This window comes from Hippichthys cyanospilos, chromosome 1 (genome assembly GCF_059441005.1).
Source record: "Hippichthys cyanospilos isolate Australia breed blue-spotted pipefish chromosome 1, RoL_Hcya_1.0, whole genome shotgun sequence".
Classification (NCBI taxonomy): domain Eukaryota; kingdom Metazoa; phylum Chordata; class Actinopteri; order Syngnathiformes; family Syngnathidae; genus Hippichthys; species Hippichthys cyanospilos.
In genome coordinates, this window is record NC_142369.1 from 16,423,673 (window position 1) to 16,440,654 (window position 16,982).

Sequence of the window (16,982 nt, forward strand, 5' to 3'; positions counted from 1 at the left end):
TATCTGACCAGGCAATGATATTATCAGCCTTGAACGTTATATACAGCAAACGTCTTCCTAAATCAACACAAAAGGATCCGCTTACGCAGCAATCTGCTCCCTCTCTGCGCTCTCTCTCTCTCTCTCTCTCTCTCTCTCTTTCTCTCTCTCTCTCTCTCTCTCTAGTGGATATGCGCTTTTACGCACAAGCGTCGAGGAATCCTTTCGAAATGAAACATGACCAGAGCTGACACATTGCTATGACAACCTGCACAAACATTAGCACGCGCACGCGCACGCACGCAGGCACGAGGAGGTGGCCCTTTGTATAGCGTTCATGGACATTCTAAAAAGCAGCAGGGGCTCCAATTTGGCTGCGCCTTCGATGTTATCAGAAGACATGTTTGTCCTCATCGACGCCCTGCACAGTCAATACACGCGTAAATAAACATATCGCGAGACTTCTTCTCAAGACATTGGTTGTCCAGTTTTTTTTTTCGCTCCAAAAGGTGAAATGGGGAGCTTGCGTATACCACTTGTACGCGCAAAATGAATAACGCACAGGAAGAAAACACACAGCGTAATAAAAGTCCACTATAGGCCCGAATGGGCACGAATCGTGCTCCGACGTAACAAAGAAGCCCTTCTGCAGAAGACGACCTGGGCCGGCTGACATTTGGGATAATAAATGTTCCTCTTTCAGACAGACACCTCAAACGTGAAATCGCATCCAGCTGCTTGCGTAAAAAGCACACAAATAGTCGCTCGTGTTGGGAGTCCTCCACTTATGGGCTTTGATGAATGAAAGCAGACAGAGCTAAATGCTCGCTTAACTCTGTTTTCAGGACGCCCTAACCGGAGTTTTCCTAATTGTTAGAGATGCGCAATTCCTATTTATGTATTTTGTCTGTGCGTATTATTTGACCATTAGCAACGTTGGAAACACGGACCAGTGACGTCAGGCATCGAACGGTTCTCCTCGGCTGTGTGCTTTCTCGTATTGCCGGTACACAAACGTTAATTAGCAACACATGCCACTATTTCATCTGCCGCTCTCTTTATACAGCCCGTAGTGTAACAATTGTACAACAAAATGCTCTCAGCGAGAGGATAAAAGATGGTTATACTCTGGAGGGATCTAGAATACATTATGTTGGAGACAAGCAGCTGTACGCTGCGTTTAATAACCCAGCAAAGCATTTAGTCCACGGCAACATAAAACGACAACGACCTGCCTGCCTGCATGGGCTTTTTGTCATGCTCCTTTTGAAGCCAAACAAACATCCCCGTCCCGCATGCAATCAAGCCGGGGTGAAAAACACAAGTAGATTATTCACCCCTATATGATCATTTTGTGTGTTTCTAGCACAAACTCCAGAATTCCACGCGCAATCCATCGAACGATGAGCAAACATATTGCACAGAAAGGTATACTGTTCAATTAAGTCGATTGAATGCCCAATAGCGTCACATTACGAGCGGGAGCACACGAGGACAAGCCCATATGTACATTACTTGCAGAGAGTAAGACCAGCAATACAAACAGAACCCCCCCCCCCCCCCACACACACACACACACACACACACACACACACACAAGAGATGACACAAACTGTATACGACTTGATGCGTTCACTTGTCCTCCTGTCACCACGGTGCCAAAATGTGCATGGGCCATAAGGCAAACGCAAGCAACACATCTGATGATTAAGAATGGGCTGCTGCTTCTGGTAACAGGCAAATGTAAATGTCACACCGGAAGGCGGCTTTTTGTGTGACTGTTTTTCGTATGCGTTGTGTTGTCATAAAATGAAAATGTGTCATTTTACCCCGTCAGTAGAAGTTCAGTGACAGCGAGAGTGAATGCTAACTGGGGGTGCTTTTTTTTAAGTACACAATTACACCAACACACAATTCATCACACCACAGCTTGTGCTTATCGACTGGTTTACATGCTGTAAAATATAGCTTCCTTATTGACCACACCTATTACAACAGATTTGCGGGCCTGAATAGTTTATCAGTTTATTTATTTAAATATTTATTTGTTTATTTACTTTATCAATTTTCGTTTTTGCCATTTGAGTCCAGTCTTTAGAACAGATGTGAATGATATATATATATATATATATATATATATTTTTATTTCTAATCAAATCGCTTGTATCATGTAATGGAGTCGTCGTATGCTAACCAATGCCGTGCATCATCTGTGTTCACTGGTGCAAATACTGTAGTATATTTGACTTTCAGGCTTCAAGAGCGAAAGTGTTTCAAAGAAACGGAGGAAAATGCTTGGGGACAAACATCGTTGCCTATTTGTCTTTTAATAATACAGTCACCATCACACAACTTCATCAACCGAGCCTTTCTGCAAAAAAAGCTGCATCATGGAGTAAGCAAATTGAAGGCAACAACCAATAAAATTCAAGAAACAATGATTTTTTTTTCCAAAGACGAAACAAACAAAAATGTATTCGAAATGATATATTAAAAGTGCTTTTGATTTTTCATGTCTCTCCTCTTTGAATGATGATCGCACTCATGGCCGCCGGGGGGGTGGGGGGTGGGGGGGGGGGTATAAGGTGGTTGTGGGGGAGAGGGGGGGTTCCCCAGATGTCCTCTCAGAAAAAAATGTCCTGGGGGGTGAGGGTGGGTTCGGTGGGAAGGGGTCAGTTTGTTGTTGCAGGTCCATCGTGTTGAAAAAAAAAATAATGTTCAACCATCAGTGGTGATATTGTCATAGCGATTAGACTTGTTTCTTATTGTCTAAATTTCTTTATTTTTTTGCCTGTTTTTTAAATTCTCACTTCAATTTTAATTCTTGGAGAACATAGCTTCGACAACATATACCGCACTCATTATAAGAAGCAAAAGGTTATATCAAAAATTATTAGTATAGAATCACAGAAAGCCTGGTTTAGAACCAGAAAAAATACAAAACAGAGAGAGGTACATAGACACAGGACAAATTCTTATAATTGCTTGGAAACATTAATTTCCCGCTAAGTCTTGATTCATTTTTTTCCTTACTGCGCATATGATGTTTTTCCATTTGTTTGTAATTTTTCTTACAAAAAAAGAAAATAAAGACTAGTATTTTACAAAATGACGAGTATTGTTCTTGAAGATGAGAGCAAATTTACATAGGTGTAAAGTCCAGTTCCATTATTTTTCTGTACATATTCCATCTCAGTCCCAGAAGACAGGGGAGAGAAAGGGGGGTTGAGGGCAAAAGTCTTCCAAAGTTGTCAGAAAAAAAGTCTTATATATAGTCTTCTTAGAGGAAGATGGGTGCTGAAATTTGGTCCGTGTCCTCTCTTTTAGTCTCATATAAGGATCATTGGATGGACATGTAAGGCCAGTTGAAGCTGCTCCCGGATAATAGCATATCCCTGATGAGCGTTTCAATAGGAGTTTTACCTACCAAGCGGACGAAGAAGAGCTGCTCGATTACCGACGAGGACACGGTGCGCAGGGAGGGCAGCCGCAAAAGGAGTTTGCCAAAGCGGCTGGGCTGGTTGGGGTACTGGCTCCTCACGTACTCCTCCAGGGCGCACTGGGACTTCTCCTGCAGGCTCTCGATGTGCGCAGCGTCCGACAGGCCGCAGGCGTCTGCCAAAAGAACGGTGGTCAGCATCCAACGGCAAACTTACACTTTCAACCGTGTGCGGAACAATCCCGTTACTGTACAGCGACCGAAATGAACGCCGCTGCACTTGTTATTCTTAAAGGCACATTTACAGTACAAAAGAACCAAACATTTACTGCGTTTCGCCTTTAGCGTAACAAAAATATGAGAAAAGGGTTTTAAGGATGCCGTTCAACTCTCCAAAAAAATCCCTATGCTTTTTTGGTGTTGCCTTTTTCATTAATTAGGCAGTGGAATATTATTCGTCAACATGTAAACGTTCCATTGTAAATTCTGTGACAAATGGGTTTTGCAAATACATTTTCATTTAACCATCACTTGATTTGACATCATATATAATTTGGCAAGAATGTTACTAAGCAACACAACTTCTAGTATTTTCAACTAACATGGAACAAAAAACTTTGATCAGCAAACATTGATCAGCATGACTGCTTGACTTTGGGTTCAATGCATAAATTTGCTGCATCACACTGAGTAGAGGCAACTTCCATTCGTCACAAAAAAGAATGCAACAGGCGATCATACGAGAACATTGTAAAAGTGCTGCGCATAAATGCATTTTATCTATTTTTTATTTATTTTTGGGAGGGGAGGTGGGGGTGTGGAGGCCCAAAGGCCGGCATGCTCTTGATGCCTGCACTCTGGAGATTCAAGTTTTAAGGAAACCCAAACGGCCCTGATGAATGTGAAATTGCTCTGCTTGTAATGTGACCTAATTACTCCGCAGTAAGCTGTTAAGTCATTTCGCCTCTTCTCTCCATAGACCACTCTGGCCTGTTTTTCTTCCCTATTCTCCACCTCCAAGCCCAGGAGCCTATACAGTGCACGGCCGCTAGAAGCAATCACATTTATTATAAGGGAAAGAGGGGGGTAAAGTCAATAGTCACTTAGAGGGAACATAAAATGTGCAAGAATGAGCTGCTGAAATGTCTATGTTGTGTTTGTGTTTAAACTGGAGATAGCAGTTTGACTATGTATACGAGCCTGTTTTTGTTTTGTTTTTTTCCACTGAAACATATTATTTGGGGTGAGGAAGGGATAGGATGCTGGGGGTGTGCTTTTGGAGCGTATTGGTGAGTTTCAAGCTATAACTCAGTGTGGCCCAGACACAATAACCTTGTGAACCCGAGGGCAACCCGGAGAACTCGGGGTGATTTAGTATGACCTATAGCGAGGCTGCTCAAAGAAGCATGTATGCAAATCCCTTTGGATTAAGGCTGAGTGTCCCTTTCAAGGCGAAGCAGCCAATATGGTTTAACTCCATCCAATCGAGATTTTCCTCTTTGCAATAAAATGCAGGTGAGATTAAAAGAAAAAAAAAAGAAAGAGACAAGGGATGAATGTGTCTGTATGGAAAGCTGAACACACTGCTAAATTATCAATCAGGCTTGTGTGTGTGTGTGTGTGTGTGTGTGTGTCTGGCGTGTGTGTGCCCTGCACCCTAACCCAACAATACACCCTGACATGGGAGCACACACACCCACACACACTTGCAAACCAGCGTTTATGCATTTTAGTGAAGGGCAGTACATGTCAATAAGGGGCTGATGTCAGTCAACTGTGTTGAAACACGACCACCATTATTTATGCATCAAATAGTGACAGCACCGAGGTTATTTATTTAAGGCAAATAATCCACGCCGCTCCTGGCAAAGCGCCACGCAAGAGCAACCTCATTTTGGTGCTCCCCCAACTCATCCAACACACGCCACACGCTGAACCCTATCAAGGAACCTCAACAGCCGTCGCTAAAGATGAACACGTTCCGTCCCTTCATTTTGGGATTATTTAAGGTGAAAAGAACACATGAAGAACAGGAAATGGTAAACAAGTTAAATATGGCCCCTCTGCGTGTAGAAACATCACGCCTGCGGTAGCTATCTTGTATTTATTCCATTTAGCAGGACATGTTATATTCTGCATGAATGGGAAAAGTATATGTTTGCGGTGAACTAAAGCTTTTATTTTTTATTTTTGACGCAGTGGTCGGGAATATAATATAATATAATATAATATAATATAATATAATATAATATAATATAATATAATATAATATAATATAATATAATATAATATAATATAATATAATATAATATAATATAATATAATTCACTCTGCAGTTCTTTCTTTTGGGGTACAATAAAAAAAACAATAACTGCATAAGAAATAATTAATTATTAGTGATCACAATCGCTATCTCATAAAGCAAAATCTAAAATAAAGAATGAGCCACACCACCGTAGATTAAAAAAAATCCAACGTTTCAGGGAACATTTTTTTTTAAACAAATGTGACATCGAAGTATAAACTTGTGGCAGAGTTGAAGTGGAAGTTTGCGGCCTGTGTTAGTTTCAACTTTTTGGTACTTTTGCTTCCCATAGATGGTTTGCAAGCGCCAGCCATCAATTCGTCTCTCAAATAATATAATTAGAAAGCAAATACAAAGAAATTGTGCTCTTCAATAAAATACATGCACTTTGTGAAATATTAGCCCTGTGAAGTGTTCCTCAAGCTTTCCCAAGCATGATAGATTATTTTGTGTGGCGTTCGCGGTTCCAAACGTGCCATCTGCCACGCACACTTTCACCTTTTAGGCACCTTTGTCTGAAATGTCTACTGAACATTTAGGGCTGCCCATCCATCGTCATCAAAACAAACACAACATGTTTTATCTCCTATGAAATGATAAATACTCGCACGAGCTTGCCAAAGTGATGTTCGGGTGTGTTTGCGCCCCGTTTTCTGCAAACTGCGGCCCGAGGTGACAGGAGAACGCCTGTCAGCACCCGCAATCGACAAGAGCGATTGATCCCTTGCGCGAGTTCTATTTTGTTTTTGTTTACAAGTTGACGCGGGGCCACGACTGGGCCCTGCGCGTGCGCGCACGGGACCCACCTGACGTGAAAAGCACGATAGCCTTGAGGCAACTGTACTCTGCCGAGTCCACGTGCAGGGTCTTGAGTTTCTCCACTTGCTCCTGGAAGATCCGGATGTGGTCCATGAAAGCCACGACACGGTCCGCGGACATGGGCGAGGCGTGCAGGCCCGCCGCGGCCAGCAAAGGGGCCACGTGAAGGGGCATGGAGCACTGGGCGGCATTAAGCACAAATAACTCGCTCCACGTCAGCCTGAGAAGCGACACCTGGTCGGTGATCTGCAGGTCGGGAAAGAAAGGGATGTTTCTGGCCCACTCCACGGCGCTGAAGAGCAAGCGAGCAGCCAACTCGCAGATGTTCTCGATGCCCATGATATTGTTGGGCTGCATGCACTGGCTCCCGTACCGGGACGTGGGGTAGGGCTCGGCCCGCAGCAATAACGAGATGTATCCGGACAGATAACAATGGCCGTTGAGGGGGTCTCCGTTGGTCAGCGCGTACTGGCCTGGGTTGGGCTGGGTTGGAGGCATTCGTCCTCGCTGAACCGCTGACAAAAAGAAAGAGAAGAAGAGGAAATGTGCATCCAGGACTGACAAACGTTGTTCACCGGCGACGTGTGCGCCTGTGTGATGCGTGTGTGTCGTTTGAGAAAGCGCTGCTGTAAACTTCTTACACAAGGCGCTCAACGTGTCATTGAAAACTCCTTAAATGTTTACAATGTCACGCACGGCTCTACGCTAAATATTCCGCATTTATAGACATTATTGGTGTTTCGAAAAGCTAAAGTGCACGGCTCGCGACACCGTTTATCACATTTAAATTGACCTGTGCCTTTTCTCCCTGGCAACAATGTTTATGGCGATCAAACAAATTATACCCGGGTTTGATAATTCTCGCTCTAAATTATGCAGTTAGTGAATTTCATGCACATCAAAGCGTCACTTGGAAATAAAAGGATTCCTTCCATCGCTTTTGAATATTAATAACACGCGAGAGCAATGAGATACATCCCAGCCTCTCCCGACCGACACGAAGTGTTCACAAGGAAATAAGCGAGCCTAGAGTGAATTAAAGCAAAAGCCTTGACGTGTCAGTAAAGTTGTGCGGTGGAGGCAAACGACGACACAAGGGGTCAAGTTGAGCGCCATGATTGAGCGTGTGTGAGCCGTCTGCTATAGCTGAGACGTGCGGGGGGAGACCCGGCTGTGTGCGCCTCGCATCCACACACACATTTAAAAGCGAGCCTTATTAGGATTTATGGCAGGAGCATTGGGTACACTATGCATTTTAACACAACCATACAAGTGGGGTCATTTGTGCGTATATGCGATAGCTGGACCGGCTGGGCCTGCTTCGGACTGCAGCAAAAATCTACCGGACTTTGTTGGAGCCCTCGAATGGGTCCGTACATTTTCAAGCATGCAGCGCGGATGGAGAGTGCACATTCGAGCCCGCCTGTCGTCAGTGTGGTAAAGGTTTCAAAATAAATATTCACCTTCCCGCCGCATGCCCACTTTCAAGCACTTCTTGAGGCGGCAGTATTGGCACTGGTTCCGGTGGTGCTGGTCGATGGGACAGTTCCTATTGGCTCGACACGAGTACGTTAAGTTCCTGCGTACACTCCGCTTGAAGAAACTTTTGCAGCCCTCGCAGGTGAACTGGCCGTAGTGCTTGCCGCTGGACTTGTCCCCGCAGACCACGCACTCGATGTGCTGCTGGCTCTGTCCGGAGTTCTGGCTGCCCTTGTCCCCGGCCGTGCCCGGCGTGGACGGGGGTCCCGGCTGACTCGGGGTCTGCGGGGTGTGCGGCGCCGCCGACGCCGCCTGCTGCTGCTCCCTCGACTGCTGCGCTGCTGGGTTGGGGCCGCTCGGAGGTCCACCGGCCACGTCTTCCTGCGGATCTCGCCACACGCTAACTACCATTGCCATATCTCGGCCCCGGAAAGTGCTATAGAGCGAAATGGTCGCTGCTGGGTCTGGAGCGTTGATGGAAGAAAAAAAAGAATCAAAAGAGGAGCTTTTCTGCGAGGCGGCTGCAAAGTCAAATCGGTGCACGGAATCTCATAGAGGAGAAGGAGGCGGGGGATCAATACATTCAAAAGAGCGGCGGACGGCTGGAGGGGACGACCCGATCACCATATGCAAGTATCGGGAGGCCAGTTCCAAGGTAAATTGCACTGAGCCATTCAGGAATCCCCAATCTTGTAGGAAAAAGCGAGTCCAGCCGCGTTGGGGCTTCCAAAAAAGCACTTTGACAGAAAACACCCACAAAGGGGAAGCAGTTCACACCAGCGAGTATTTATATAAATAAATTTTTAAAAAAAACCTTCTTGTGGTGGAAAGCCGCTGGATCCCAAGTACTGCGGTGTATAAATTCCTTTCTCCTTTTCCACCAGTCTGTCTTCGCCGTGTGCGCGGCGCAGCGAACGCACAAACAGGCAAAAACTGCAGATTTGGCGCGTCTATATTCTTAAATAAAGCTCGTCGTCATCTTCATCAACGTCTTGTCGAGGCGAGCAGCCGCGAATAGAGTCCACGCCGTGGAAGACTTTCACCTCTTCTCCAGCTGGAGCCACCGAGAAAAGATATCACAGAAGGGAAAAAGGCAGCAGCAGCAGGGGAAAAAAATCAACACAACTAGTAGAATATGCAAGAAGAAAAAGAAGAGAGCCTCCCAAAATGCTTTAAAGGAAGAGGAGCTGCAGAGCAATGTTTCCGAAACGGGGGATCTGCGCGAATGTCTGTATATAGTGAACTTTGACACTACTATTGAAACTGACACGTTTCTATGGAGATCGCTGCGCCTTATATGGTGCTCATGTCAAGGAGCCAAGAGAGGGGCTGCTGGAGACTGATAATCAAAGGCGACTGACTGGCCAGAGCCCCGCATAGAGGAGGAGGAGGAAGAGGAGGAGGGAGAGAGGTGAGAGAGAAAGGGAGAGCGAGAGAGAGAGGGAAAGAAATGGGAGGCTGAGGTTATAGCCAAGCCCTCTCTTGCTCTCATTGGTTGGAGTTCCCCTCTTGCTATGCGCGCTGCAAAAAGTGTCCATCTTTACAGATGGGCATGCTCAAATCACATAATATTGTCTATCTTGGGGGGGGGGGGGGGGGGGGGTAATGCAGGTACTGTATTGCTCATATGAGGACGAGGTTCATTTGAAACGGGATGGCGTGATTTGTATATTTTATTGACACTGTTTTGTAAGAGGGCTTTGTTTCATTTTTATGTCTTTTTTTATTATTCTACTCATATAATGGTCAATTTTATCATTTCCGCCGAACATACTCCACTGTGCGTTTGTGGACATTTTTTGCAGCGTTGTCATATCACCACTGGGGGCTCTCTTTTTTTTTTATTTTTTTACTTTCTATATTTTTGACAGCCACAATTTACATCTAGCTCGCTCACCCCTTCGCCGCTATTTACTTGGAAACCCGATTAGTATGGATCGTCTATTGTGGTTAAAACGGGAGAAAAAGACGTCGGAAGAAACCCTGGATAGAGGAGCAGGAAAAAAGCGGACAGAAAATAGTGGTGGGGTGGGGGCGGGGGTGCAAAGCTTTTACGCACGACAAATAATCCACTCAAAGTGTGGGCTGGAAGTGCTGGTCTCAGGTTGTCTTGGACTGGTGTCTTCAGTCCAAAATGTAAGTGTCATGCCATGGAGGGGAAGCTCGTGCATGTGTGAGAGCTTCGGCATGCGCATTGCGGTACGCACACTGTGGAAGCGTTCCGATGTCGCTGATTAAAACTTACATTGTACTGCGGAAGAAACACACGAGGATGCAATTAAAAGATTTCTGCATTTTAACAGAGCGTTACACGAATGGCATGCAAAGATGTCGGAGTAAAGAATAAAATAAATAAATAAAACGCCGCAATTAGCCGGGTTCCTTCTTATGAATAATTACATAGCCGGTGTCACATAATGTCTTCATAATGACGCTCATTGACAATCATGTGAACTTATTTGGGGAATTTGCATGGGGATTCCGGCTTTTTGTGTGAGGATTTCTGCAGGCTTTCTCCCCCTGTGAGTAAAAAAAAAATGGAACGCGCTGCCATCTAGCGTACAATGTACAATTGCAACCTCCATAGAAGCGAATGCACAAGTCATTCAAAATTGATGTTTAAAAACAGGTTTGTTTTGCGTTTTTTTCAAAATCTTTCATGACGAACAAAGAATGAATAAGATAATGTTTTGACTGTGATATTAACATGATGAATGATTGGGTTGCAAAAAGTGGCAAAGAGGAGTCAACACGACACAGAAGTTATATTGGAATAAATTAATATTAGTCAACAATCTGTGAATTGGTTATTCACGTGCAAAGAAATATACATTAAACACAGACGCACGCCACATGAGAAGAACAGCCTACCGATTAAAATGCAATATCAGTTTTCTTTAAAAATAAAACAAATGTAATGGATGGAAGTCATTGCACGAAATTCTTTAGGTATGCAAGTGCATTTGTAGATAAACGAAGCTTAAATATGCGAGTGACCCCCTTTGGAGGCTCATAGGAGGGGATGGCTTGTTTTCCCCTTTCTTGAAAGTAATCAACAAGAGAGCTCTCTCTCCTTGTCTCTGTCTCGGACAACTCCAGTGAAAACTCCCCGGCCATGTATGCAGCTCTTTGAAAAAAGTGAAACCAATAAGATTAAATCAGACAATGTTTTTTTCCTTTCTTTTTTTAACTAGTGTATCATTAAGATTTAACTCCACAGATTGGGGTGCTTTTAGAAAAGGGGGTTTCGCATGCAGGACGGGAGGCGAGCACACACCGAGGGGCAGCGAATGGGGAGCAGAGCTGCACGGGGGAAAAAAAAGCGAGAAGGTGGACCACGGCCGGGTATTGAGCGGAGAAGCGACGGCGATGGCGGTCTGCGTGCGCGGTGCATCGGCTTCTCGGCTCCAGGAAAAAAAGGCAAGTCATTTGTCCACTTTTTAGATTTCCACTGCATGCGGATTTCAATGCCAAGTTGCAGCTTCGGGAGTGCGAACGTCCTAATCATTCTTGAGCGCACCACGACTCACATAACTTTCTACCCGATGGATAAGAGCGCCTTTGCCGCCCCTTTATTAAGCACTAGCGGGTCTCGATCGGTCGTTCAACCGGATTAGGATACCAAATCGGGGGTGCTATTAGACACCGGTGGACCCCTTCGGAAAGTGGCGCGCCTCACCTGCACGTGAGCTTATTTGTTACAAAAGAGATCGATCGATCACACGCCGAGATTGCGCCAACGCGTTAAAAGGTTGATCAAGGAGGACAAATGTGCACTATTTTAAAAGCGAGCGTGGCCAAGAGCCGCTCCACTCAAGTGCCCATTTTTCAAGTTTGTATCACAGCCACGGAGGATGGAGAAATTCCACTTTAACATCCGCTTTTTGCTAATTCATCAAGTGATGCATTATTAATTAAGAAAGGATAATATCACGGGAAATTCTTTCAATTAAAGTCAGGTTAACTTGCAGTTTAGATGATTTAATTTGAATGAGAACGGACTACAGAGCGACATATTTACTATACGTTTATTAAGGTATTATAAACAATTAAAGCGCATTAATTACCCCCTCACGAAGAACAAAAAAAGTGTAAATATTTTAATATATACCATTAGGAAGGACGTTTGTTCTTTTGTATTTGCTACTTGGTTAAAGTTTTCATGTTTAGAATGGAATTAAGTAGACGTTGTGTGTGCGCACGCATTTGTGTATTTGTGTATTTGTGTGTGAGACAGTTTAGTGTGGTGACATCTAAGATGATGTATTGATGCTCAGACTCAGTTTGGGTTTAATATAGCTGAAAGACAACACGCAATAGAGGAGACGTTAAGGTCACGACTCAATGCACCCCCCAAGTCAAACATCATCACAAAGAGGGCGCGTTTTTGGACTCTTTTTTTTTTTTTTTGTAAAGGACGGGTCGTCTTCTTGATCACATTTACAGTATTTATGTGTTCATGGTATAAGGAGTCAATAATGTAATGCTTGAGGATGGATGGACAATAATTTGTGAGTCAAACACCCACGAGGGTGTGTGTGGAGCCCAGGCTTTATTAGTGCCACATCAATCTGACCCCCGTCTCTATACGTAACAGCTGCCAGCGTATCAAATACTTGCAGTATGATTGGAACTCATTTAGAGCATCAAGTAGTTTAAAGACTCCCAAAACGCTCACTTGTTGCAATGCACTACGTCACGTCTCTTTTTATCTTCCGCCTTTCAGGTTTTCGAGACTGAGGACATGTATGATTTGGCGAACAATTGATTGTATATTTTAACGCGGCTATTTAATTTAACCAAAGCTAATCTGGGTGCAAATTTGTTTTATTGATTTTAAATAACGACAGGAGTGCATGTCGCGAAAACATTGATGCCAGTGTGTTGAAAATAATTTGGTGCCCGAATAAGATAGATGAGATTTTTTTTCAGTTTGTAATCGGGCTATTTTTTTAAATTCTAGTTCATGCAATTATAACAAACGCTGACGTTTTTTATTCACACACAAATTCATATAGATGTAATGTATATTAAATCAAAAAATAAATAATAAACACACGTTTTAAAATTAAGTAAATAAACACAGCCTAGTGAATCTAATTAAGGGGGCGTTCTCAAAAAACAGAAAATGTATGTTGTATGTGCATGTTTCTTTTTGACAAAATGTTATCCTCTAACTGGCTCTTTCTGGTGTGAAAGGTTCAAGGTGTCGCTACAAATCCCCCTTTTCACTTCTCTGTTTCTTCCTATTAGGATCAGCAAGTTTCAGTCATCAAATCGCTCCGAATGGAAACTGACCACTGGTCAGAAATAGTGCAGTGCAGTCATTTAACACCACATGCAGCATTTAGCAGGCATCAACAACACCCGGACTGCCAATTAGGAGTGCAACTATGTAATAACCCCAAATATAAATACTTTATGCATGAATCATGACCTGATGGGTGTATTTTAATTCCAACGGTATGAATTTTTATAATTATTTTCAATAATAATAATTCAGCTATATAAAAGCGTGAGTGCTCCCTAAGTGAGGACAATAATAACGCCTTTTTCAATTAGTTTTGAGGCTGGCTTTAAATTTGGGGCAGTCCGTTTGCGCAAAGGCCAATGGCTTTATTCCTCACTAACCCTCATTTCTTAAAACCATGCGAGCTAATTACTTTCCACCTGAGAAGATGGACACGTCAAATTGTTCTTACCACTTCAAAGAACAAGTCCAACTTTATCTTCCTAACACATCCATTGATTTGTAAAGGGAGGGAAAGTGCTCTTTGTATTCAATCAACGTCTATAAAAATTAATATTTGACTATGGCAGTAAAAATGAAGCATACACTGCAAGAGAACTTGTAAGGGAAAAAGAAAATAAATTAGTGAAAATAAGATTGGCTGCATTTGCACAGACCATTCGCATGAACGCGAATGCGGTGGTGCTCGCCATGAAGGCATCTCGCAAGTAATTTATTTTAAGGGAAGCGGCAGGGCAAAGGTGGAATTCTTAAGAAATTCAACAAGGATAAGGGAGCTTTAGGAATTCTGCACGCAGATTACTTTTCATCCCATCCGCACATTAGCCGACAACACACAGTAGAAATAGCTCAGCAAAAAAAAAAAAAAAAAAAGTCCAGATTAGCGTGTACACACAGGGATAGAGCGTCATCGTTGCGAAAAAAATTCTTATTTAGCAACCATCCTCTTGACATTGACTTACTTCACTTTTAAAATAATTTGCATGCAAAAATGGAAACCTAAGAGATCCATCAGAATTAGTCATTCTGTTCAACAATGGGGCTCACGCTTCATCACCAATCCTGGTTTTGCTTTGCTGTTAAAAATTTTGCTTACTAACTACATCTTAAATGCCCCCACCCCCCTCCCCAACACACACACACACATTCTTCATTTACTCACCAAAACCAACACGCAGCAGGAGCTTAATTAGAAATGTTGTTTAGCTCAACCATGAGTGTGATGGAGCTCAGACTGATGACAGTCTCGTTCACGCCCAGAGAAATATTTTTTTTATTATTTTCAAATCAATCTAGGTGATTACTAATAATGCGACTGCAGAAAATAAGTACAAATATATATACCGAAATACACCAAAGTTAGCTTGCACACTCTGATAAACCATCAACATGAATATATTTTCAAAAATAAACTTTTAATTTTAATATTTATTATTGAGACCTCCTCATAGAGTTACCAAAATATGAGAAACAGGTCCCAGCAGCTTTACGTGAACGCAAGCTACTTCATTACCCATTTAATACTTCTGTGTAGTATTGCTTTATAAATATTGTTAAGTTTAAATTTTGGAAGGTCGATGCAGGAGTACCTAATAAAGTGATTTCCAATCATCCAAAATACACATGGTCGAAGAAGCAACTGGCTTGTAAAGTTTTCACGAACGATTGAAAATTGACGAGACTAGCATTTAAACAAAGCCATGACTGTCCCCCGGTTTCTGTCATAGGAGATGACAAAGGCCTCCTGGGTGATTTGGTATTTGGTCCCGTAAAGGTGTGTGAGGGGACGTGTGTAAAAGAGTGACGCGGAGGTGGTCCACCTGTGTTTAGTGTCCAAAGCTGGCAGATTGTGACCTTATCAATGTGAAACTCCGAAGATAAATTATTCATAGCACCTGTTTGATGTGCCTGGCCAAAGAATGACAATTTAAAATGCAACTCAACACAAGGGGTCGTTTTTATTTTTTTTTAGTTGACTTAACCAGGTGGGATGCTGCTGTCAGAGAAAATATTTAATTAAAAAGCAGCCTCTTTTACAGGCTGTATTGAAGCGACGTGCCAGCCTTTCACACAAGTCCCAAAGAAACCTGAGCTTTTGGTGTGTGTGTGTGCGTGTGTGTGAGCATTTCCACTCCATCTACCTGCTCACCTCGCCCTTTAGTAGTGACTGTGTGTTGTGTCTGCTCTCAGGTGGTGAGCAACATGGCTGCCCTGTGTTCCGAGGCACAGCGGGATGTGTCAGTGTGGTGCAAGGCCTGACACGGGGGCAAGATGCACCGTACGGCTTCGAGTTATATCCTAGTGCAATGGTGAAACGCTTCTGTATTTACACACCGACCAGAAATTACATTTCCAAATTTTATGAAGAAGATACGGTTCCCTCAGGAAGGTACATCATGGTTATTATGTGTACTTGTTTAAGTAACACTCATTCTGCTAGCTCAGCATGATTTCAAATATGCAACTGGCTGGACGAACCTTTTATATAAAGACAGCATCTCTTGGAATCTTGTGATGATATATTGTGAGGAACAAAACTAATAGGATGTGCATTCAAGGCTGAATCATGTGTGAGATTGTTGAAGGTGAAACATTCTCACAGAATACATGTACAGTATGTGCTTACTTTATCTTTTCTCTCTCTCTCTCGGTCTATTTCTCTTTGTCGTCAGCTTCTCTCAGATGTTCCCGGCGACCTACGACCTCAACGTCGGGGTCAAGCCCTGACAAATGGGATGGCCGAGTTCTGACCAGAACTGCAAACATTCCACACCAATCTCGCGTCCTCCTCCGCTCGCCTCATATCCGTGATGTGTCAACGGGCACTCTACTCCCCTTTTTACACCGAACGCCTTCCATGACTTGGGTAAAGTTCTCATTAGGCAAACATAGTTTATTGGGGGTGCTGTGGGAATCTTTAAAGCCATACATTTGGAATTAAGAATTACAACATGAGCTAAAATTTAATTTCCCTTAAACAACTCGCTTGTTTAGACAAGGGAAGAAAACAAAATAGCATCTAGTGGATATTACGACCTAGCTGACGATGTGAATGTGTGTGTGAGAAAAGCTTGTCAGTGATGTCAAGGATGAGAAATGTTGCAGAGTGGTTTTTACACACACTGCTGGCTCTCGCATTTCCGGCAACATTTCTCACTCTGCCTCCCTCACACCATCCACTCTGCTGCAATATCCCCACATTTTTCTATCCTTTCACATCAACCCCCACACCCCCGCTCAGCTACACCCCTCCCCCCACCCCTCTGCTTCACAAGCCTCCTCTGGCCATTCTGTCTCCTTTTACTAGTCTGGTCCGCCGCCCCATCCTCACCCAATGTCACCCCCCCAGCATCTACCATCTCATTCACTCACTTGTCATTATATTCTATGATTTTCTAACATGCCGTCCCAAAGAGCACCTGTAACTGTTTAAGGCTACAATGAATGTTGTTCTGCGCTACGAAGCTAGTTAAGGTAAGTGGCACATCCTACTGTGTATAGGTTTCGTTGTTGTATCTATGAATTAAAGCTCCTTATGTTGTGAACGTGGCTTCCTAAATGTCAAGCTTTTTTGGCTCAGTGTTAGTCACAGAAACACAGCTACAATGATGACAGTCATTCCGGATGCACGTCTGCAAAAGAAGTTGGGACCTGGCTCTGTAATAGTCTACTTGTATTAAAAGCCACTCCAAATAAAAACATCAATCTCA

At 43.4% G+C, this 16,982-nt stretch overlaps 1 protein-coding gene and 1 pseudogene across 2 annotated transcripts; one reads left to right on the top strand and one right to left on the bottom strand.

The window, feature by feature from the left end:
- Positions 1-2,678: 2,678 nt before the first annotated feature.
- On the bottom strand, positions 2,679-9,383 carry nr2f1a (nuclear receptor subfamily 2, group F, member 1a). Its single transcript, XM_088419169.1, has 3 exons — positions 8,006-9,383; positions 6,530-7,057; positions 2,679-3,594 (listed from the first exon to the last, which is right to left on the bottom strand). Exons 1-3 carry the CDS (start codon positions 8,436-8,438, stop codon positions 3,320-3,322), a joined length of 1,236 nt encoding a protein of 411 aa, XP_088275295.1. The 5' UTR covers positions 8,439-9,383; the 3' UTR covers positions 2,679-3,319.
- Positions 9,384-10,349: 966 nt separating this feature from the next.
- LOC148429443 (uncharacterized) lies at positions 10,350-16,982 on the top strand (annotated as a pseudogene). The gene is made up of 5 exons (XR_015866885.1): positions 10,350-10,357; positions 11,030-11,188; positions 11,258-11,441; positions 15,463-15,661; positions 15,945-16,982. The product of XR_015866885.1 is annotated as an uncharacterized LOC148429443 (transcript).